At 40.8% G+C, this 23,023-nt stretch overlaps 1 protein-coding gene across 3 annotated transcripts in view; it reads right to left on the bottom strand.

Moving 5' to 3' along the window:
• The window catches only part of Rbms3 (RNA binding motif single stranded interacting protein 3), a 656,597-nt gene that overhangs the window by 107,902 nt on the left and 525,672 nt on the right, over window positions 1–23,023 (bottom strand). For all 3 annotated transcript variants that reach the window (XM_028767340.1, XM_028767342.1, XM_028767343.1), the window contains exons 9-10: window positions 21,998–22,104; window positions 1,342–1,388 (exon numbers count right to left, since the gene is read on the bottom strand). In XM_028767340.1, the coding sequence (XP_028623173.1) occupies window positions 1,342–1,388; window positions 21,998–22,104 (154 nt within the window). The remainder of the gene's footprint in view (window positions 1–1,341; window positions 1,389–21,997; window positions 22,105–23,023) is intronic.

Here is a 23,023-nt window from a genome sequence, read left to right as displayed (position 1 = left end):
TCTTTCTTTCTTGTTTTCCTAGATAGGGTTTCTCCCTGTAGCCCCAGCTGTCCTGAAACTCACTCTATAGACCAAACTGGACCTTGAACACAGAGATTTGTCTGTCTTTGCCTCCCGAGTACTGGGATTAAAGGTGTGTGTTACCATGGCTAGCAGTGCTGTCTTTCTTACTGACTCAGATGGACACAAGGAAATGTCAGGCTCTCCTAAGAGTAAAATATGGTATTTGATTATCTTTTCCACCTCTGGCAGACCTAATGATTTATGACTTGATAAATGGGAACATTTACCCTCACTCAAATGGCACAGCACAGGGCTTGAAATAAACCATGTCTGCTGTTCAGGCATAAGCTCTGGGATGTGCTCTGGAGTCAAAGCACTCTACGATAGCTTTGTGAACAACTGAGCTGGAGGGAAAGTCAGAGAGAACACACTATTTTGAAGTTAGTACTAATGCTATCTTGGGATAATAGCCATGATGTTGTGAGGATGACACTTATACTTTTGAAGATACATATTTAGCCGTTTATGAAGAAGCCAGTATAACGTCTAGATTTCACTCCTATGTGGTCCAGCAAAATAGTTACTGATCTAAACATCAATGATCACAAGTGCACTTAAGGTACTGATGTATGATTGACTAGAAATTAATTATCTTCTTTCCATTTCTGATAGCATGAACTCCATAAATAAAACCAGATAGGTCAAGGTCACTGATCCAACCCTAATCCTGGAATGGAAACAGATAGCTAGAAAATGCTCAGGGCCAAGGGCAAGTTACCCAAAGCCAAGCAAAGGGCAGTAGAGCAATAGAAAAGTAATCCACTTGCAGAACAGTTTTAGAGAGTCCACAGTAGTATGTGACTTAACAGTCTTGGTGTTTGGAGTCAGGGTTTGAAGCTAAACAAGAGGCTACATGTTTCTAGACAGATTAAAATGAAAAGCAAAGATACAATCAGCTGAACTAGTCTGACCATGACCTAACTCCATTGCAGAAATGTGCTTGGCCAAATACTAGGCATCATTCAAAGCTGACCTCAATGGAGACAGCTAGGCAACCAAGTCCTAGAGACCTGGATGGCTATCTCAAGCAATGCTGATGCTCCCTCCACACCTGGTCTTCCCTGCATACCAGGTTTGAGATACCAGAGGACTAGAAGAGATGAGCTAAGGGAAAGGCTTAGAACTGTGGGGAACTTCTGAGGAGAAGGACCAATGGTGGGAAATGTCTTGCCAAGAGACCAGAAGAAAACTATATGTATGGCCACTTTCTTTGGTGGGTATTTAGAGGCCACAGACTACTCAGAAAAAATAAAAACTGTGAAAATTAGGTCTACTTACCCATTCTGTAGGGCAGCTGTGGGGTCATAGGTCAGAGCCATGCCAGCCTGTATGGAAGAGGAGAAGAATAGGGAAAAAAAAGATATCTCAACATTTTTATTATAGTGCCAAAGTATTCAGTTTAAAAACTTTGTTTTCTTGATTTAAGGGCTTCCCTCCCTTCTACATGTTTCTTTACCCTTCTTGTCCCAATGGGACAAGTCTCACTACTTACAAACCAGAATTTACCAGTCTGAGATGGGAGTTTATATACTATTATTCAAATAGACCAAGAGATGATAGAGCTTGGGTGAGTTCTACCTATACTTCATAAATCTTCACTGACTAATGTGGTTGGCTGTAGCTCTCTTAGCAGTGACAGGAACAGCTATATATCCTACGATATGAATACAGGAAGGAGCCTGTAGCCTGGATTAAAGCATCAGTTCCTCAAGATGCATCCAACCTGAGAGAAAGGATACTAAGAAGTATTTATTTTTTAAAAATTCTATACTTCAGAGGTATGTGGGTTATGAGTTATAAAGAGTTCGTCTGATATATTGCCACTCCTACTAAGAATAGGAAAATAGGGAGATCGTCTACACAGGGTGGAACATTTTGGCCCGTGTGGCCAATGAAATCAAGTCTTATTCTGTTTTTCAGTATAAGGGTACTTTTAAAACATAAAATCAAACAAATGAAAAACTACATGTTTATAATTGGCGGTAGTTTCAGGAACTCAAATAAACTTCACTGTGGCACTCTCTAGCCAGGCTTCTTGGTCCCTTTATCTGCCACTGACTTTGATCCTCGTGATGACTCTATGAAATAGGCAGAAGCAATCTCTCTCTGTCCCATCAGTGAAGACAATGAAGATTGTTGAGGTCAGTGGCCATCTCAAGGTCACAAATCTATTGTTATCCTTTACCTAAGAGTCACCCAGGCCTCTTTTTCTCTGGACCCTTGTCTACTATAAAAGAAATGGAAGGCACTCTCCTGTGACTGTAAATCTGTCACTCTTCTTTCACAAAGGAAGTTTTCCAAGCACTCTAAGCTATTAGGAGGCACAGGCACATCCGGTGTGATAGGCACTCATTAACTAAAGAGCCAAATCTCTGCACTTACCCTGATACATGGAAATCAGAGACAATGTAACTTGGGGTACTCATCAATTATGTGGTATACACTCTGCCCCAAAATCTGTAAGAGAGGACCGTACCCCCAACTGACTCAGCGCCTCATCATGTCATTAGATGACATAGACATCTATCTATGTCGTAGTAACTCTCCCAGTAAGTCCCTTAGTCAAAAAAACAGTCCTTCTCAGTGTCTCTCTTGAATCCTGAAATCTGAGAACTTATACCCATGCCTTCTGATGAGGAATCTCTGCTGCTCCTTCTGTTATGACTTGGGGCTTCAGTGAAGCCTGGGTACCATCTCTACTGGGGTGAAGAGTCAACCCTGTGCTGTGTAGACAGATAACCTTGGGTGTCCCGGGACCTTCTGTGTGGTTAGCACTTGTAAACAGAAACGGAATGTAGAAAGGAATTTAGAGCAGCTCAGAGTATCTTTAGAGTGATACTTTGACTTTTATTTTAAAATTACTAACTGAATCCTAGCAATGTGGATTTTCTCTCTCTGATAGCCTGACATAATTACACAATTTGTAACCACTGGGGAAACCAGGTCTATACAGGAACTCCTGAAACATTTTTATAACTTGCCACGACTTCAGAATTACTTTAAAGAAATAAGAAATATAAGTGAATGAGCTTCTAGGATGTATCAAGGTACAAGAAGAAAAGCATAAAAAATATTAAAGAAATGGAGGAGCATTTGTGTTTGAGTTTTTCACTTGTCTACATGGCTTAATCCAGTTTCCCCATCCAATTCTTTAGAGCTACCATGTAACAGAAAGAAGCTACCTCCCGTGCCGTGGGCCTTCAAGCTTGCATTTCTCATGCTAGGCCATCCTCTTCATGTTCTAATTCGGATTGTAATGAGGAACTAAAGCACAATGCCTTGGATGATCAGGAATGGCGTGATGGGGGGAGAAGTGAGATTTGCGAATAGACAGAGATATCTGTTACAAGTCAGCAGAGGTGCCTGGGGTGTCTCTACTGAGGAAGTCACCAGGCACCTCAAGTTCTCAGTGGGGTAGGGGGCATGTCCTGGGAGATAGACACACATTAGAACATTAGTTAACGTGACTAACAATTTGCCTTGCCCTCCTCCATGGGAAACGGAAGAGTACACCTGGAATAGCTAGCCTTTGTACGGAGGGGTACCTGGGACAAAAGAGGTATCACCTACTTCAGGAGTTTACTTCTGAGTACTTCAGGCTGCAAGACAGAGTCCCTGGGTCACATGCAGCTGAAACAGGGTAGGTAGCAAAGGAAGGCAAGGGTTAAACAAAGGGATTTCAGTTATTTTAGCAGAAGAGTTGGCTGGGCATCACTGTGCAAACACAGTGCTTGACTGCACCTGGGGCTTGCCATGCGCGTGACAGATCGCTGAGTTATAATGCTAATACGCCTTCAATGCAGATTCTACATTCAATCTCCCTTTGTCTCTTCCCACAAAGATGATGAAGAAATTGATTTTGCTGCCCTGTCTAGCCCCCTTTAGACAAATCCAGAGGCATGAAATTACTATTGTGTAATCACCAAATTTGATGGCATGTTGACAAACTCCAGAGTCACAGGGAAAAAAAAATAACATAAAATATCTTGGAACGAAATAAACTGTCACACCAGATGTGTGAGACAGTGACACTTAATCCTGTTGTTGACTTTCAAAAGGGCTTGTTACATTCACAAGAGCTGTCTATGTTTCCAGTTGATGTTGTTTGTATGCCAGTGGCATAAGTAATTTACTTTAAACAAAACCAGGCACTTATATCTCTTAACAACAGCTAAGCTTTGCTTAATATTTTAGGCATAATGGGGCATTTCTAGGCCTCCTGGGTAAAAAAAAAAAAAAATGATGAGTAGTAAATACTTTAGAAAAACCAAACTCTTTATTGGACAAAATATTATTGTTGTTTTAGAAAATTTTGCTATGAGGTTCAGGTTGGCCCAGAACTTGTGATTCTCCTGCCTCAGGCATACACTACCAGGCCAGAAATGAAGGTAACTTTATTTTTAATAAAATTAAAGATTCTCTGAAACAGGCAAGAAGAATGAGCTAGGAGCTGGATATTAGCTAGTCATATCTAAGCAATTTAGTGGATTATATCAACAGGTTATAATTACAGCCAGTGTCCATAGCATATACATTAGGAGGAGGCATGAGTCTAAAACACTCATTCTTACATGCATAGAGAGACTCCATGACTTTCACAAAGCCAAGAAGATGGCTGGCAGAATAGTGTTCTTTCTTCTTTCTTGACACATGGCGGGTGTGCCTAACCAGAGGCATCATTCAAGAGGAAGTCCTGAGAACTGCTGGATTGCTGTGACCAGGTTTAAAAACACTTAGGAGATGTGTCCTACATGTACCCCTTTAGAAAATTCCACGCTGTAGATTAGATAAATAGATGTTCAAGAAATTAGGGAGGAAATCAGAGACTTTGAGGGAATTCTGGATTTGTACCTCACATAACCTCAATTTACAAATGAAATTTGAGTGTATTCCTCAGGGTCCTGATTTTATTAACAAAACTTCCTTTAAAGAAATCTGAAGTGGACTCAGCTCTCAGCTGAACCTGGAAAACCCTTGGCTAATAGCAGACACAGGTGGGGTTAGAGGTGATCACTGGGAGTGGAGACTTTCAGCACCAGACAGAAGCCAACAGCCTGCCTGAGGTGAGTTGTGGTTTTGGCTCCGGAGGAGAGAAAGAGGGAGACCAGCAAGCTCTCCTGTACTGGAAGATGAGCTAAGCGTCACATGGATTGCTTCAAGAGGGCTGTCAGGAATCAGGTGAAAGCAACATTTCAGATTTATCACTTTAAAGTAGCAAATGCAGCCAGAGAGCCAAGAGAAGTGAGTTCTTTATGTTTGATAGAATCAAACCGAGAGGTGCTATAAAGCTATTGTTTAGGCGTGGCGTCATTCCTGAATTTCTGCTTCTTGGCTTCTTCTAAAAACTTTCCTGCCAGAAGGTGTCTGTTTTTTTTTTTTTTATAGCAACAGAGAAGGACAAGACAAAACAAAAAGATCACAAGTTGGAAATCTGATAATGTCTAAGCCTTTCCAGGAAGAACTCAGTGGCTAAATGAAACAGGAAAAGCAAACACACACACACACACATACACACACACACATATATATATATATAGATAGATATATATATATATATAGATAGAGAGTGTTTTTTGCCTGTTCCATGTGCACATAGAGGTCAGAAGACATATCATATCTTCTGGAACTGGAGTTCCAGACAATTATGAGTCATTGTACAGGTAGATGGAACCCAGGTCCTCTGCATGAGCAGCCAGTTCTCTTAACTGTGAAGCTGTCTCTCCAGTTCCTGACTTGTACTGTCTTAAATTGTGATTTAAAATAAATACTTCTTCCTCTAAGTTGCTTTTTTTTGGTAGGAATTTAGTCACAACAATGAACGAAGCAGCCTGTGCAGGGAGTTTGTTTTTTAATCTCAATCTAAATGTTGGAATGCCACGGATTCTAAGAAACCATTTTGGTTTTCTCACATCTCAATATCTGTGAAATTAGGATTCCACTAATAACTGCCAGCATTTCATAGTCTGTCGAGTCATGTCTCTCTTTTTAGTGGAGTTTAAAGGAATATAATAGTTCATCTCTAACCAATGGTGTTTTACAGTCAATGGTGCAGCAAATATATTGTCAAAACCACTGTGACATGATGCCCAACCATGAAAAATACAGAATTCTGAGGCTGCAGTGGGCAAGCCTGAGGAGCTCACAGAGCAAAGGTGGCTGGGAGATTGATCCAGATTCTTCTAGGTTCTTCTGGGTTTAGTTAATGCTGTCTAGAAGCTACATGTGCTTAGCCATTTATGGGGCTGATCTTGAGGTCTGTGACAACCTGGGATTGCCAGGACATGCCAGTGATGCCATGAATAGCTCAGTTGATTGATGTCTCACTTGGCTGTCATGGCTTCCTTGCTTGATTCAGTTAGGGGACATGGAGTTCAGCCCTCAGCCTTTCTTCCTGGAAATGTTTGCTGTAATATCGCTGGTCTCAAGCCACATCCAGGCTGCAGACACCTAACCTTCTCCCAGAACATAAATATTTTTTTTTCCATTTTTCCTTTTTGACAAGATGGGCTAGGGAGAAGACTGGACACATCAATTACATTTGAAGCAAAATTACTATACTATAGGGGCTTAAAATTCTTAATTGTTATCTTTCATCATTGCATATTAACGCTGGGCTCAGAAACTTCAGAAAAGGTTATTTGATCAAATCAAAACATATTAGTGTTCAGAAGCCAAGTTATTGAGGCTTCTAAAATGTGAGGGGGTTCCCCTTCAGCCTACTTCCTCAGTCTCTGATGCAGCCTTTGCAGTAGGCAAAGCCCCATCTGGAGGGCCAGCCAACCGGCCCGACTTACCAGAGCAGGAGTATGAGCTCACAGCTAGCTGCTGCTTCCCAGGTTTCATGGGCAGACTTGCCTACAGGTCAAGGTTAAGAAGACCCTTGGCAGACCCTAGCAGGATTGGGAGACAGAGCTTAATTCTTTTCTACCTGAGTAGCCTGTGCTAGATATTTTGTGATAGATGTGAAGGAGTTAGTGGTAAATGATATAGACAATATCTCTACATCTGTGAAAATGGTCTAAGATATCCCAAGTCTAGACAGTATTGCTTCGTTTTCCCGCCCAGTCTCTCACATGTGATTTCACTGGAACCGTGATCCAGTTTCTCCCGAGAGTGTGTTTGTGTCTAGTGTCTCATGACAACAGTATTCAGGGTTGCAGGGCAGTCTCTTTTCTGAATATATAGTTTTTAAGATTCAATTCTGTCAAAGTCAATCAAAGACCACCTAGTTCATAACACAAAGACATGCTGTCTTCCTGGACTCCTGTTAGACTTTTCTCACATTCTAAAAGAAGGATGGCAGCAAGAGGCTGACCAAAGCAACACAAGTCCTAGCAGCATCTAGAGCACACCCAGCTAAAGGCAGGGAGATGCTCAGAATTGAGCCTTATCTTGTATTCTTCAATACTGATGATGTCTCAAAGCACACACCATAGGGTCACACTGGTAGCCATTCATGACAGCCTAATGTTTTTAAGAACCCACCCCCAAAACATTCTGTCTCCATGTATAAGCCTCTCTCCAGGTTGGTGACATGTAGGCCAATTGATCTACTACCATCTGTGTGCTGTTGAAAACTCAACATTTTATCAGTGTGGCTTGTTTTGGTTCCCAATGGGACGGATCAGTGGCTTTCTCCTCATATGCAGATGAGAATATTGTAAATAATAGGAATAATTCACTATTAGATTAACAAGTTTTTCTAAGGTATGTCAATACGGTCAGTGGGTCACCGTGTTTGCTGGTCTTTAATTTTAAACTAACTTGTCACTCTGAGATTCACCAAATGCATGGAGTAGAATCAGGGCTATGCTGAGACTTCTGGGGTAACTACTGCACATCAACCATTTTCTTCAAATCCAGGAGGATGGATAATTCATTGTAAAATAGCATCCAAATAAAGGCAGTATGTCTACAGGCTGTGCCATAATTTGTTGTATCCAAGAAGCTTACCTTCTAAGTTAGTGGGAAGAGCAAAACCCTTAACCAACATGCTAGTTCATGCTCAACAGCAACATCATAAAGCAATGTCAAGTGGAGTCATTCCCTAGGTATGTGTTTTAAATCATCAAAAACACCAAGCTTGCTGAAGCTTGAACCAGAGCTCCTAAAGGCATGAAAATGCAGGGCTGGGTTCTCCTAGTGTCTGCTCAAAAGATTTTCATTTATAATAGTTACTCTTGCCTTATGTGTACTTCTAGCTGAAGATAGTTTTTTTTTGTTGTTATTTTAAACATTTTTTTTATTCACATGTATACATGTATGTCTATGTGTGAGTAAATATGTGCACATGAATTCCAATGCCTATGAAGGCCAGAAGTGGATGTCTGATGAGCTGGTGTTACAGGGAATTGTAAGCCATATGACACAGGTGCAGGAACTATGCTCTTCACTCTTGAGACACCTCTCCATCCCAATTGTTACTATTATTATTCTTTTTCTAAGACAGATCCTAAGTTCAAACTGGCCTTCTACTAGCTATATAGCCAATGATGACCTTGAAAAGCTGGTCTTCTTGCTTCTATCCCTCCTATGGGTCCCGAGGCTCCAATTCGCATCACTGGACATGCAGGAAAGCAACTGTGCCTGCTGAGGCATCTCACTCAACCCAGAAGGACTTTGGATATTAATTCTACATGTTTATCAAGTATAAAATAGGTAAGTTAATTATCCATCTCGTTTCTCTTTAAAAATATGAGTTAGGCAATTTGTCATCTCTCAGTGGTCCTCTGTCTTTTCCACGGTTAATAGCAATGGTTCAGATTTATTTTTCTTTCTTTAAAATTTTTCCCTCTCAATCCTCTTTCCCTCTGCCAGCCTGTGACTTCTATAATTATATGACCTTCAAAGAAAAGGAATTGTCCAAGATCCTTACAAATATCTAATACTTCAGTGTTAAGTTATGATCTATGATTTGGAGTGCAATGTTACTAGAACCTTAGTGCAATGTGGGACAAACAAAAATATATTAATTTCTAGTTTTTAATATACTTTATATCACAAGTAAAAAATACAACAGCGTTATACTGGCAGCAGATTTTATTTCTGTCATTTAAGAAAGTAAATACTATTTTACATGCATTTAGAGAGAGTGTGTGTATGTGCTTGTGTGTGTGTGTATGTGTGTGTGTGTGTGTGTGTGTGCAGAGCAGAGCAGAGCAGAGCAGAGCTGGCTTCCAGCAGACCTGAGCTATGCAATGGCATCACAATACTACAACACAGTTGTAGTTCGTGTTAGTGTAGCTAGCCAGGCACTGGCCACTAAACCATACCCTGGTCATCTCCTGTGCTGTCTCTAATTGTGAACATGCACCATTAGCTATCGAGATGCTATGGGATTGAAACATGATGTTGACCCACTTAGAGACCTTGCCCAGAGTCCTCTCTCAGCTCAGAAGTCATGGAACATGTGACTTAAACTCTACAGTCTGCATCCTTAGCCTAAAATTATGAAGAAAAATGCTCCTGAAGACCCTCCTCAGTCCATAACATTTGCAAGGGATTATTACCCTACCCTCCTCAGAGAAGAATGGAGGTTTCAGAATTGTCACACTCAAAGCTCATGATGTTCCCAAACACTGTTCCCCGGGGTGCCTCAGCACAGGACAGTGGAGGGTGCAGCATGGAGTTTTCAGTTGTAGGAAACACTTCGGCTTGTGAATGAGTATGGCCTGATGACTCCATGATACATGCCCACAAACAAGTGATTATTATTTAGGAACAATACAGCTGTGAACAATGACCTGGTTATTTTTTTATTACTGTTTTCTTACTTTGGTCTCAGTTGTATAGATCTGAACCTAACTACAGACAATTCCTTGATTATTTTTTAATGTCATTCAGTTTGTGTGTATTGCGTTCTATTTTTCTTTCAGAGACAGGGTCTCCTGTATCCTGGGCTGACCTTGAGTTTACTGTAGAGCTGAGACTAAATGCTCTTGCTGTGCTTGCAGAGCATGCAAGTTTTATTTCTAGCACTCATGTGAGGTAAGGTAGCTCACAATCCCCAAACTCACAATGACTGTAGCTCCAAGGGATCCTTCCCCTTCTCATAGCCTCTGTGGCTAGCTGCATTGCACTAATGCCTGTGTGTATGCATGATCACAGAGAGGGGGGGGGAGAAGAGAGAGAGAGAGAACAAACACTCTTGAGTGCTGAGTTTTCCAGGGACCAACTTTCAAGGGCCTCCTGTTTTGACCTATAGCTGAGGATGGAGCTCATGTTTCACACATTCTAGGAAAGAGCTCCACCACTCATCTGTATTCCCAGACCTACTTACACTTTATTTTAACACAGGGTCTCACTTCAAAGCTTGCTTTGGGCTCACGCTGTAGCCCATGATGGCTATGTACTTGCTGTAGCTTTGATGCATGTACCATGAGTTCATTTAAAAGGACATTTTCAGGCAATGATGTCCAACTGAAAATGTATGAAAGCAAGCATAAAAGATACCATCAGAAGGTTTCTTCCTGTGTCTACAAACACTAACAGCCATGTCGCTGCCTCCTGCACCTCCCAGGTGAAGGGACACTCAATGAGCCAAGGAAGGATCAGGAAAACAACAGAGGAAGGGAGTGACAAGACAGGGCTGAAATAGTTCACCTGATGTCCAGTCTGCCTGCATTCACCTTAGTTCAAAATAGAAATAAACACAAACCAGCTAAGCTACAATGTACAGCTCAAAGAGAAAGATGATTCATCATAAATCTGAATATGGGATGTAGCCCCGTGTGATCAGTATGGTTGCTGACCTTCGTTGAGATCTGAAAGGATTTTTTTTCTCAATCATAAATGGATTTAGAGTAAGTGATGACTCAATGTCTTGAGACCGGGTGTTTGGAATTGAGTTCATCAATGTTGTCTTGGCCTTGTAGTCTAAAATAGCATGATAACACTTTGCCTCAAAGCCTGTGCAGACTTCCTCCACTTACGAGCAAGTAAGAGAAATCCTGTTAATATTAGCTTTGAATAAAGAGGGGCTACAGATAGAGGGCATTCTTAACCATGACTAAAAACAGACAACATAAGACATGATATAGGGTTTCCCCTTATAGCAAATGACTTTGCTTAAAGATGACTATGATAAAATAACATTCTCTCTCTCTCTCTCTCTCTCTCTCTCTCTCTCTCTCTCTCTCTCTCTGTGTGTGTGTGTGTGTGTGTGTGTGTGTGCACAATTCAAGGTTACTCATATATATTCATTGTATTCAAAGGCCTATATCTTGGCTAATAGAAATTCATTGAACTTTGTCTTCAAGAAAGGATGTCTAAAACACTAGCTATCTATCTGAAAAATAAAAGCCTACAATACATGCAAGTCTGTGTATAAATATACACATATAGCATAAATGAAATTTTCTCATGTGGGTTGACAATGCTCCCTCTAAGAGCCAAGACCAACAGAAACTCCAACAGCAGGCATGAGAAGCCTTCTTTTGCGTTGTTGGTCAGGATTGTCAAAGAGACTCCCAAACACTACAGAGTATTGCTATTGCCTTTAGTTGCTTCATAGAGCATAAGTCCTTATTGCTGAAGATAGAGTGCACTTCAGACATAGAATCCAGGGGGTCTTGAGCTGAAAATCTTCTTTCTGAGGACTAATCTTCATGGTGCCAGAAAGTGTCACATAGGCTTCCAAGGGAGGGGACAATCACCAGTCCTACCCAGGTATGATTCTATGAACCACAGCACAGACCAGCATGGCATGATAGCCTTAAGGGTGTAGTAGTGGCATGCATACCTTGGCAGCAACCAACAGCTCTCTAATTGGACTTAAGACCCACTCAACAAGAGGGAAACCATGCTTGGTGATGGAAACCTAGCTAACTACCCAGGGCTAGTGAAGTCATGGATCTTGGGGGAGAATTTAAAACCTCCACTTGACCAAACCAGCATGATCTCTAACTACATTCTGATTCTGTCCTTATACCTACAGATGAGTGCAGCCTTCATCACCATCAAGAAAACCTCTCTCTGCAACAGAGAGAGACCATCATAGAAAACCACAACCAGTCAATATGCAGAGTCCAGTGCCAACAGCTACATCTACAAAGCAACTCATGTACTTACGGCTCAGGGGTCATTGACGAAATAGGAGTGGGAAGAGCCTAAGAGCCAGAGGATCGAGGAATCTACTGTGAGATTGTTTCTTCTAGTAATGTCAGAAGAGTCTGACGCCACCATATTGGTTTTCCTTCATAATAAAATCTTGGCTTTTTTTCACTAAGCAACTGAGTACTTGCTTCAGTTGCTTCTTATTTAGTTCTCAGGTCTCTTATTTGTGACTGGGACCAAAATGTGATTTTTATTTTGGGGAATAAAGCCAGATAGAATAGTTATCAACATATTTGCTGATTCCATTAGCACCCATAAAGTCTTACCGGCATGACTGCCTTAATAGGAGCTGAACAAGAACAGCAGACATACCGAGGCCGACAGGAGTGGGGGTAGGGGCAGCTGGGTTAAACCCTATACACATAACACGGACAACTACGGAATGCTAAGACTGAGAGAAGTCGTCTTCCCCAGGGAAGAGCACACCACTTGGTTATCTGACACCAAATGGTCAGCCCTAAAAAGCACACCCAAGTAGCATTATGCAGACTGAGCAGGTTATTGTTACAAATGCATATGTATATGGATAAACATCTATTCATGTAGTAACAATTAATGAAAGGAAGAGGCCATCAATTTGAAAGATAGCAGGGAAGGTAATATGGGAGACTTTGGAGGCAGGAAAGGGAAGGGGGAAAATGATATAATTATAATCTCAAATGTGAAAGGAAAAAAAATAGCACCCTAACAGCAAGTTTTACTGAAAAACGTATTCTTTAAGTGGAAATTAAGTTTAGGAATTCAAAACTTTAATATTACTACATTGAATCTCCCCCAAAACTTAATTTGATTTTCTACTCAATATAATGTGATTATTGCTGGAGTCTGAGAGTTGATTGCTAACAATATTAATTCCATCACCTCATTTTTGTATCCAAACAGTGAAGATCATTTTTCTAAATATTTCCATAACAAGAAAGTATCTTCAGAGTATCAACTAGAGGGAGAATATTTGTCTTGCTTTGCTGATTGCTTTTCAATTGACTCTGTCAGAGAATTATGAACATGACAAAGGACAAGAAACACCCACTGTATTGGTTTTCCTTCATAATAAAATCTTGGATTTTTTCACTAAGCATCTGAGTACTCGCTTCAGTTGCTTCTTATATAGTTCTCAGGTCTCTTATTTGTGACTGGGACCAAAATGTGATTTTTATTTTTGGGAGTAAAGCCAGATAAGATAGCTACCAAGAGTATTTGCTGAATCCATTAGCATCAAGCTTGGAAATATCTTATAAGAGATTAGTGTTTTGAGGTAGCAAGAAATAATATGAATACTAATAAATACTGTCTGAACTACTTAAAGACAAAATTAAGTGTAAATATCTAGTGAGAGGGTACAATATTCTTTAATTTTAAACTAAGATTTATTTATATTCAAAAATATTTACACAAACCAAAAGGTCACACACAACAAAACATAAAAAAATTTCAAAATCTGAGTAGCTCTCATAGCATAGTGGAAATATACCCAATGTCTTATTTGATCCACTCATGTCTACATTATTGTTGAACTTAGGCTGCAAATATATGTATTTCATAAGTCTGTATGTTTGTCTGTCTGCCCCACCCCCGTCTCTCTCTTTCACAGTGTGTGTGTGTCTGTGTGTGTCTGTGTGTGTGCGTGCCCATGTGAGGTGGTGGTGGTAATTACTATTTCAATGTATAACTATCATCACTGAAGTACTAGAGTGCCATTGATTAGATTTTGATTTTGTCACCTTGTTTTTTTACTTTTTAGCCAGCCATGCTTGCTAGTTGGAATAGAGTCCAGTTTCTAATTTGGCCTCAATAGTCACTAGAAGTGAATTCTTTGGGAACACGGGGATAAGCAGTAGATTGTGCCTGCATGCTCCTGACATCTTTTAGAACTAGTCTGGAACATTCCTGGTTCTAGACCATCTGGAGGCACACTGTCATGGTTAAGATAAGGAACTTCCTCTTTGCAGTGAGCCATGAGAATATGGTTTCCACTCTGGACAATTCAATATCCCAGGGACGATGACATTCACCACACAGGTAAAGGGAGTTCACCCTTTATCTGACAATGACATAAAAACTGTTTTGGCACAAATATATCATAAACATTGGCCAATCAGAACATAAACAATAGAGCTCTATTCTGGAAGATTCCTATTATGACTGCCATTACCCAATTCTCTCCTGACTGGGGGAATTTGTAGAGACAGTTCTAGAATTGACCAGGAAGTGATGTTTCCATTAGATAAACAGTCATACTATTTTTCATGAAACATATTTCATTTCAATGTCTTAAGGATATCCATAATCCTTGTAGACTAGACTATAAGAATATTGGATGTCATTCTAGGGCTGGTTGTAAGCTTCTCCAAGCCAGCGATTCCTGTGGGTTTTCTAGATCCTCCTAGGACTTCATAATGTCCTTTAGATGAATCAGATTTTCTCCATATATTTAAAACAACCTTGTGAGAGTAGAGTAGCAGGTTCCATCTTGAAGTAGGCTTACAAATCTAGCCATCTTCTACTGAGCTAGATATTAACAAGGTTTGTGAAGGATAAAATTTGCAAGTTGTGCAGGTAGGGAGATGGAGATGATCTTGGAGAACTTGGGGGAGGTGAAAACATGATTGGAATATGATGTGTGGAAAACATTTAAATAAAAAAGTATAAATTAATAATAAAAATGAAGAACTCTAGATAAGTGGCCACTTAGCACTCCAGGCATCTCTTGCAAGATTAGGTAATAACTTAAAATGCCCCTCATCCCGTGGTTTCCGTTTATGTCAAGTCATGGACAGAAGCATGCATCCACATTTGAAAATTTTGCTTATTAATGTCTATTTCTGTGTGCAAAGTTCCCAGCCTTACAGCTTAATAAATAAATGCATTTCACCAAAGCATGCTAATTAACTATCAAAATGTTGCCCTAAAGAAAAAAGCTTTAAATAATGAAGTTTTAATTAGCCTATCAATTTCCATGTTTTGCTTAACTCTAAAATGCTTGCAACATCTAGCGAAAATTCTTTTCGCTTTATCATTTTTTTCTTAATTTTCAAGAGCAGGGAGAAATAACCATTTCCTTCTCTGTTGTTACCAGGCACTTAGGTCATTACCGGTCCTTTACTTTTCTCACATTTCAAAAGAATTTGGGGAATGGAAATCAGTACAGAAAAGTAAGCTCTTTTTCAGGGTGTCCAAACCATGGAAGAATATGTCCAATTTTCTCCACACTGTGCCTGTAGTTTTCTTTAAAATTTATAGAACACCATGACACAAAGACCAGAAGATATGTAGATTTAGTTGTAGATTAATCTTTTCCTATATTTTAACTCAACTAGAGTCATGTTATCTCCAGTTCCTAGTCTCTATTACAGATACAGGTTTTTAATATTTTGTTGTTATTGTTGTTTCCTTTTTCCAAATTCATTCCTTAGGAAAATGGAGTACATATCCTATCTCTGTGGGGTGTGTGTGTGTTGAATGAATGTATGTGATTTCATGTGTGTGGATGCATATGTGTGCATGTAGATGTCAGAGGGGGAACTCAGGGTGAGTTCCTTGATTACTCTCTTCTCTTATTCACTGAGGCAGAATTTCATGCTGAGCCTGGAACTCGATGTTTCAACCATTCTGGCTAAATTAGATCCACCTTCTCTCCCTTCTTCTCCAGCCCTGCAGTTACAGGCAGCCACCACAGCCACTATACCCAGTTCTAGGTTTCTGAACTCTGGTCCTGATGTTGACACATAGCAAGTATTTTATCCACTGAACCATCTTTCTAGCCATAGGCATTTCGTAGTAGTACCTTTTAGTGAGTAGGGGTTTTCAAGTAAGAAAGGTCAGGGAAAGGAGGCATGGAGGGTGCACACAATGTACAACATATATTTGTATGAAAATGTCCATATGTGGCACAGCACTATGCACAATGAATATACATAATACAGTTTTTTCAAACCCACATTTATGAAGGAGAAAGGTATCTAGGGGTTTGTGGGATGCTGAATTTAAGTTCTCCAGAACACTGGGTCCAGAAAAGTTTCCGCAATGCCTGCCTCACCCCAACAAGTCTACTCCCTCTTATGGATACAGAACAGGTGCCTTTGGTTGCTGCCTTTGGAGTTCTAACTTGCCTCCCTACATCAATTTTTCAAATTCAGGTTGGCCAGGCAGTGGTGGCACATGCCTTTAATCCCAGCACTTGGGAGGCAAAGGCAGGGGATTTCTGAGTTCAAGGCCAGCTGGCTCTGCAGAGTAAGTTCCAGGACAGCCAGGACTACACAGAGAAACCCTGTCTCGAAAAAAAATTCAGGGTGATATAGTTTGACAGCCTAATAGAGGAGGAGCCCTTGGGACAGAATTGTGCTCTGATGCCTTTCTCCTCTTAGGATGCTCCGTTCTCTGCCCAGATACCATTGTGAGATCACAATACAGACCTCACTCTCTACTTTCGTCCATTCCTTAATCCCAGGGGATTTGGAGAAATAATCTGGACTTGATATGAAAAGTCTGGAACTATGCTTCCACTAGAATAAAATATAGACAAGTGGAAGCTTATGTTAGAGGGGATCCAGTTCAGACCAGATAACCATGAGCAAGAATCCTTTCCATATCTTCTCTGCATTCTAGAAGGTTGGCCACAGCTGACTCCAGTGTTGCTAGATTTGAGGCAGTATCTAGTTCAAATTCATAATTCTCCTCCTTGTAAGTTTCTAAAGTACTACAGTTACAGGTGGGTACCATTCTGAAGTAGTCCCATCTCAACAGTGACAGAAAGTTACGCGCGCGCACACACACACACACACTGAAAATATGTAATCCTGCTTTGATGTAATGGTCAATGAAGGTGAAACCAGCATTAATGGTTAATTGCTGTGGCAACTCTGCAGGCTCTAGAATCACCTGGCAGACCAAACTCTGGGTGTAACTGTAAGGGAATAACTGGATTGTTCTAGTTGAGGTGGGCAGACCTACTGTATGAGTGAGCTTACCACAGCATTCTTCTTCTCTCATCTCTACCTCTAGACTGAAGAGTCAGTGTGAGGAGCTGCTGCATGCTCCTTCTGCCATGCCTTCCCCGCCATGATGGACTGTATTCTTGAAATGTGATCAGACTGAACACTACTTTTCTTAAGTCACCCTTTAAAGCATCTCTGTCATCAACATGAGAATGAACGGACACATCACCCATCAGACAAGGCTTTGAAGAGAGTTATATCTCTTAGTCCTGTGGTTGAATAGAGGAAGTATATAGCCTAGATTCTTCCCTGATGTCTCAACCCAGAATCTTCGTCTTGATTGCTTTTTATACAGGTAGTCAGTGTGGTCATAGATCTGAAGCAGAGAATGCAGGTAACATCACAAGTGACTAACAGGAATACATGAAACTTAGTTTGAGAATGTTGCTGCTTTTGAAAAGAATCCATCTGGAAGTATTTAATATGAAAAAGGAAACACTATATCTCCAAGTTAGTCTGTATGTTATTAGAATTTACAGGTGTATGAGTTTTTTAAATGTCATTTTATGGGCCTTATTCATGAACTGTGCTCTAGTAAACCTAATGCTTGTAAGACTCAGAAGAGAATCATAGAATGCTGGACTAGGTTTATGATTTTCATGTGTGTGATGTGCATATATGTGTGTGAAGTGTGTGTGTGTGTTTTCTCATGTGTGTGCTGTGTGTATATGTGTGTGTTTTTTTCATGTGTGTATGGTGTCTATATGTGGTGTGTATGTGTGTGTTTTTTCATGTGTGTATGGTTTGAGTATCTGTGTGTTTTTCACGTGTGTGGTGTATGTATGTGTATATTTTTATTTTCATGTGTGTGTGTTTTCTCATGTGTGTGAGGTGTATGTATGTGTGTGTTTTTTCATGTGTGTGAGGTATATGTATGTGTAAATTTTTTCTTGCATATGTGGTATGTGTTTGTACGTGTTTTGTTATGTATGTGAATGGTGTGTGGTGTGTATATGTGTTTTCATTTTCATGGATGTATGGTGTGCATACATGTGTGTTTTTCTGTGGGTGTATTGTATGCATGTGTGTGTTTGTACCTCTGTACATCTATGTCATAAATACCCACATGGAGTTCTGAGGCTGACATCAGAAATCAACCCCAATTGTTCTTCCACCATATTCCTTGAGATATGGTGGCTCAGAAATGTTCAGAACTCATGAGCTGTCCAGTCTCCTCAGCCAGTTTTTCTAGGGAATCCCTAACTACATTTTCTGGGTAGAGTTACAGGTGGGTCACCATGCCACTTGTTATTTTTATGGATCTGAGCGTCTGAGTTCTGTGCTTCACATTAGGATGGCAAGGAGGAAATTGCTGAGCCATCTCCCTAGGCCTGTCCACTGTTCTAGGTGTGTGTAGTTTTCATGAAAACAATCAAAGGATCTTAAAGCTCAAACACTGAGATCACAACCTAGGGGACATCGAGTCATAAGCTTGACACAGCAGTGTCCTGGCACTGTAGTAGCTTAGTGTACTGTCCCCAGAGTCCTACTTCTGTGTAACGTAGCCTGTAACAGCTCTATGTTGATTTTACATTTGTCCACTTAACTTCTAACGAACTGAAGTTTTCAGTGGGGGAGGAACCCGAACTTGATTAGGAAGAGAATAAATGTGGCAGGCTGAAGGTCAGGTTCTCTTGGGCTTTATTTATCCCCCACCCATCAGGTAAAATTCTGTACAGAGCCTCTAGATCCCCCAACACAGAGCCTAAGGTTGCCACCAGAGAGCATCCGGGATCCATAGCAAAGATTCCTGCTTTGCCACCATTCACCTAGCTCATGTCCCAACAATGTATTTTTACAGTACCTTGATTTTTACCTTTGATTGTTCTGCTACTGAAGCCCTGTGGTTGTTGCTTTGAGGCCTGGCAGGTGAGGGAATCAGTATCTGTGTTCCCTAGCCACAGTCCCTTACAGTTGTCTCCAAATTAACAATCGCTAATTCCCTCTGTGGTGAGAGCTAGTTTTATTTGCTTGTGTTTTGTGGTTTTTAACATTGATACCAAAAAAATATGGTCTTCCTATAACTGCCTCTTCGTGGCCTGAAAAAGGTATTACAGATTCTTTTACATGAGATAAAACTTGTCATTAGAGGCAAGTTTCCTCATGAGCTCACAGAGCTAGGGGCTTTCCTATGTGGTACAAAGATATCTGTAATTAACAAGCATTTTGCCTAATCAAATTTTAAGGTCAAATGGGTCTTCTTAGACTATGGATGCTTTGTACGGGACACATGGACTGATGCTGTGGCTGTGAGACTCTCTGCTGATGCACTAAGCTCAATCCCCAAGACACAGGTCGTCTCTCCCCACGCCCTCATCAAAATACATACAATCTCACAGAAAATATGAACATTCTTGCATTTTTTTCCATTGGCTTCTGATACTCAATGATTATTCTGGTTTTATTTGATGTACTTCTTACTATAATGATATACATTATACAGTGCTTGACTACAGCTATGCAATTCAAGAGGGGTTTTCAGACACTTCTAGAAACACTCAAAACAGACCCAGAAAATAGAAAATGGCTAAAGCATTTTCTGAAAATATCCCAGCTTCCTTTCTTTCTTAGAACAGCTCTCTTGGTGTTCAGAGAATATGATGGCACATAGTTATGACACCTCTTAAATAACAAATGGACAAAGCAGGTGCTTGGGACAGAAATACTAAAACTCCTCTATTGAAATTATGGCTTTGGCACAAAATACCATTTATTTAGTCATTCAAATAACTCTATCACATTTCCTCAAAAATGAAGAAAAGAAAAACTACAAAAGCTTAGGTACCTTTTCCTTGTTATTTTACAAAAAAATAAATAACCAAGAGCACTAATTCTCAAGGCCCATGAGGTGTAAAGTCACAACTTACTGACAGTTTGTATTATGAGGACAAATGCATGACTAACGGGAAATGCTTGTTTCTTTTTGTCTTTTGATTTTTTTATGAACAGTAGGACTTTGTACCACATTTTCTTCCTCCTTTCTAGCTAATAGAAAAAAAATGTTGTAAACTGGTCTCTCTCTCTCTCTCTCTCTCTCTCTCTCTCTCTCTCTCTCTCTCTAATATCACAACAACACACATAGGTAAGGCCATAGATGTTCATGCATGTGTCTATGTACCAGTATGAGGGTTAGTGTTATCAACTTGATGCAATCTACAATCACTTTGAAGAAGGAACCTCTGGGCCTGTTCGTGAAGATTATCTTGATTATATTATCTGAGGTGGACAGACAAGCCCACTGTGGGAGGTATCATTCCCTAGGCAGCAGATCCTGGACTGTAAAAAAATGGAACTGAGCACTGACACACATCCATAAGTCTCATCTTCCTAACTGTGAATGTCATGTGACCAGCAGGTTACATGACTTCCCACCATGATGGACTCTGAGCCCAAATAAACTCTTTCTTCATTAAGTTGCCAGGATTCTTTTCTTTTTCTTTATTTTCTTTTCTTTTAAATACAACAACAGGAAAAGAAACGAAGAGAACCACTATGACATGGTAAAACCAACCTAAATTCTTGCCCTTTTCAGAATACAAACACTGGATTCTCAAAAAAAGGGAAAAAAATCGCTGAAAGTGTTTCCTTAAATAATTGTACCTCCATGCCATAACCACTATGTAATTACTTATCAATTATTTGTGGTGGGTGCTAGATCACACAGATCCCCTTTTCCCAGAAACTGAACCACTTGCTCCCCATCCCCCTCCCTGAAGCTGACAAACCCTGCTGTGAAGGTGAAGGCATAGACAACTCCACAAGAAAAAGCAAGCTGACCTCCCCCACTGCACCCCCTGAAAATGTAAGAGAAATTTATCCTCTTCTCTTAGTGCCTGCCTTCTGCCCCATCTTGTCATGCAGGCTGAGCCATATTACATAACCTAGAGTGGAACTTCCCACCAGCCTTGAGAATCTATCATAGTCAAACATTCCCTTTGCTCCCTGATGGCTCTCCAACTCCTTCAGCTCCCTCCCTCTACTCCAGACATGATGGGAATGAGGGTAACTAGTCAGAAAGCCCTCCTGATAAAATTTATTTTAAAGGAGAAATGTCAACCTGCCATCTGTCTTGTGATTATGAATTCCTTTCAAATTTCTGTAAAGACACTTGGAAGGCTTTCTTTTTTTCCCCAAAGATGACCTTGAACATCTGATCCCCCAGCCTCTGACTTCTAATTACTGGCGTTGTCACCATGCTAAGGCTTTGGATTTTGGTTTGTGTTATAGGATGCTGGGAATCAAAGCCATATTTCTAGCAGAGAAGGTCAGTGTTCTTCCGCCAGAGCTACATCTCCAGCTCCCTCGATGCCGATTTTTAAGTTCTTTGTTCTTCTCCACAGAATGCCATTCTCTTCTCTACACATGGAAGCATGAAAGCCTGTCTGACTCTGGACATTTGGTTTCCTCTGAGATCTAGGTGTGTATGGGGGTTAGAGACATATCAGTATCATGTATACCCATGTGTGTGCAGGATCCTTTAAGTGTATTTGAGGAGGACATTAGGTGTCCTGCTCTATCCTTCTTTCTCATCCTTTGAGCAGGGTCTCTCATGACCCTAGAGCCAGGTTTTAAGCCAGCAATACCTAGCTCCAAATGCCCCCAAACCTGAGTATGGGAATTACAGATTTATGTAACTATGATCATCATTTTACATAAGTTCTGGGGATTCAAACTCGGGTCCCCATGCTTACACAGCAAGTTCTATTAACCACTGAATCATCTCCCTGACTGTGGATTTCATTTTTTTACATGGCTCCAAATGTCTGCTTTGCCATCCTCCCTAGGAAGGGCTGCCACCCAGTCCCTTAGTGGCTCTCGGGACTCACCTCTCCTTCTCTGGGCCATGGCCTCCCATTCTGGGTGTGCTTGCTCTGGCTCTGTCTCTTCTTCTGTCCTCCATCAGCAAATTTGCACAGCAAAGGTTCACTGGGGGCTGGAAAGGTAAGAAAGTAAAAGAGTATTAGCGAAGGCCCATGCAAACATGTAATTATTTCAATGGGTTCACAGAGGGTCTTGGTTATGAACACATTCTGAAGTAATGTCTCTTTCCTCTGAGCTTCACTGACTGGTGTCTCACTGTTGCTGGGCCTCAGGAAAGCACAGTGGGCCTTGAGAGACTGTAAGATATACTCTTGGAATACTGGTTGAAATAGAACATTCACTTGTCTCCAAGACAAGTGTCTTCTGGGGCAGTGAGAAATACATCCATCTCTGCACTTGCAGTGGCTATTTCTTTCTCAGGGCAGCTAGCTGTGCCTTCACCATGCAAACTACAGAAATCGATTTAGAAATTTTTTAGAGATCAGAGCAGCATGTTTGGGAAGGAATTATATATGAAAGTTACACTTCAGAAATTTGCTTTATTTGGAGAGAGGGCTTTGCAACCAAGGCTTAGGATCTGGGCTTCTGAGGTGTGAGAACTCTCAGACCAGAGACAGCAGACAGGAGCTTAAGAGCTAGAGAGAGGGCAGCCACAGGAAACATGACAGCAGACCTGAAGGGAAAAGAGAGCCTTGAGAGAGAAATTCTCTTAAAAATCCTTCCTTTGAAAGTTTCCAGGAACTGGTGGGATGTTTTATACCACTTGAGTTAATTTGGCATAGACTATGTGCCAAGGAGCCAGGTACTGAGTAGGACCATAAACCTTTTTTACATCATCTAGTATGAGGAGTTTCAAGGCCACAGCACAGCACAGCCTCTTAACTCTCTGTCCCATGCAGGGGCTGGAGTGTATGGGGCTTGACTTCTCTAGCCTCCAGGTCAAGATGCTTAAGTGACCAGCATCTCCAGGCGGTAAAAGAGAAAGGAGCTGCTGGGAGCTGCTTGCCAAGGAGGTAAGTATTTTATAAATA

The sequence above is a fragment of the Grammomys surdaster genome, unplaced genomic scaffold (genome assembly GCF_004785775.1).
Source record: "Grammomys surdaster isolate TR1022 unplaced genomic scaffold, NIH_TR_1.0 172, whole genome shotgun sequence".
Classification (NCBI taxonomy): domain Eukaryota; kingdom Metazoa; phylum Chordata; class Mammalia; order Rodentia; family Muridae; genus Grammomys; species Grammomys surdaster.
Note: the sequence above shows the minus strand (reverse complement) of the source record. Positions and strands in the feature narration are given on the sequence as shown.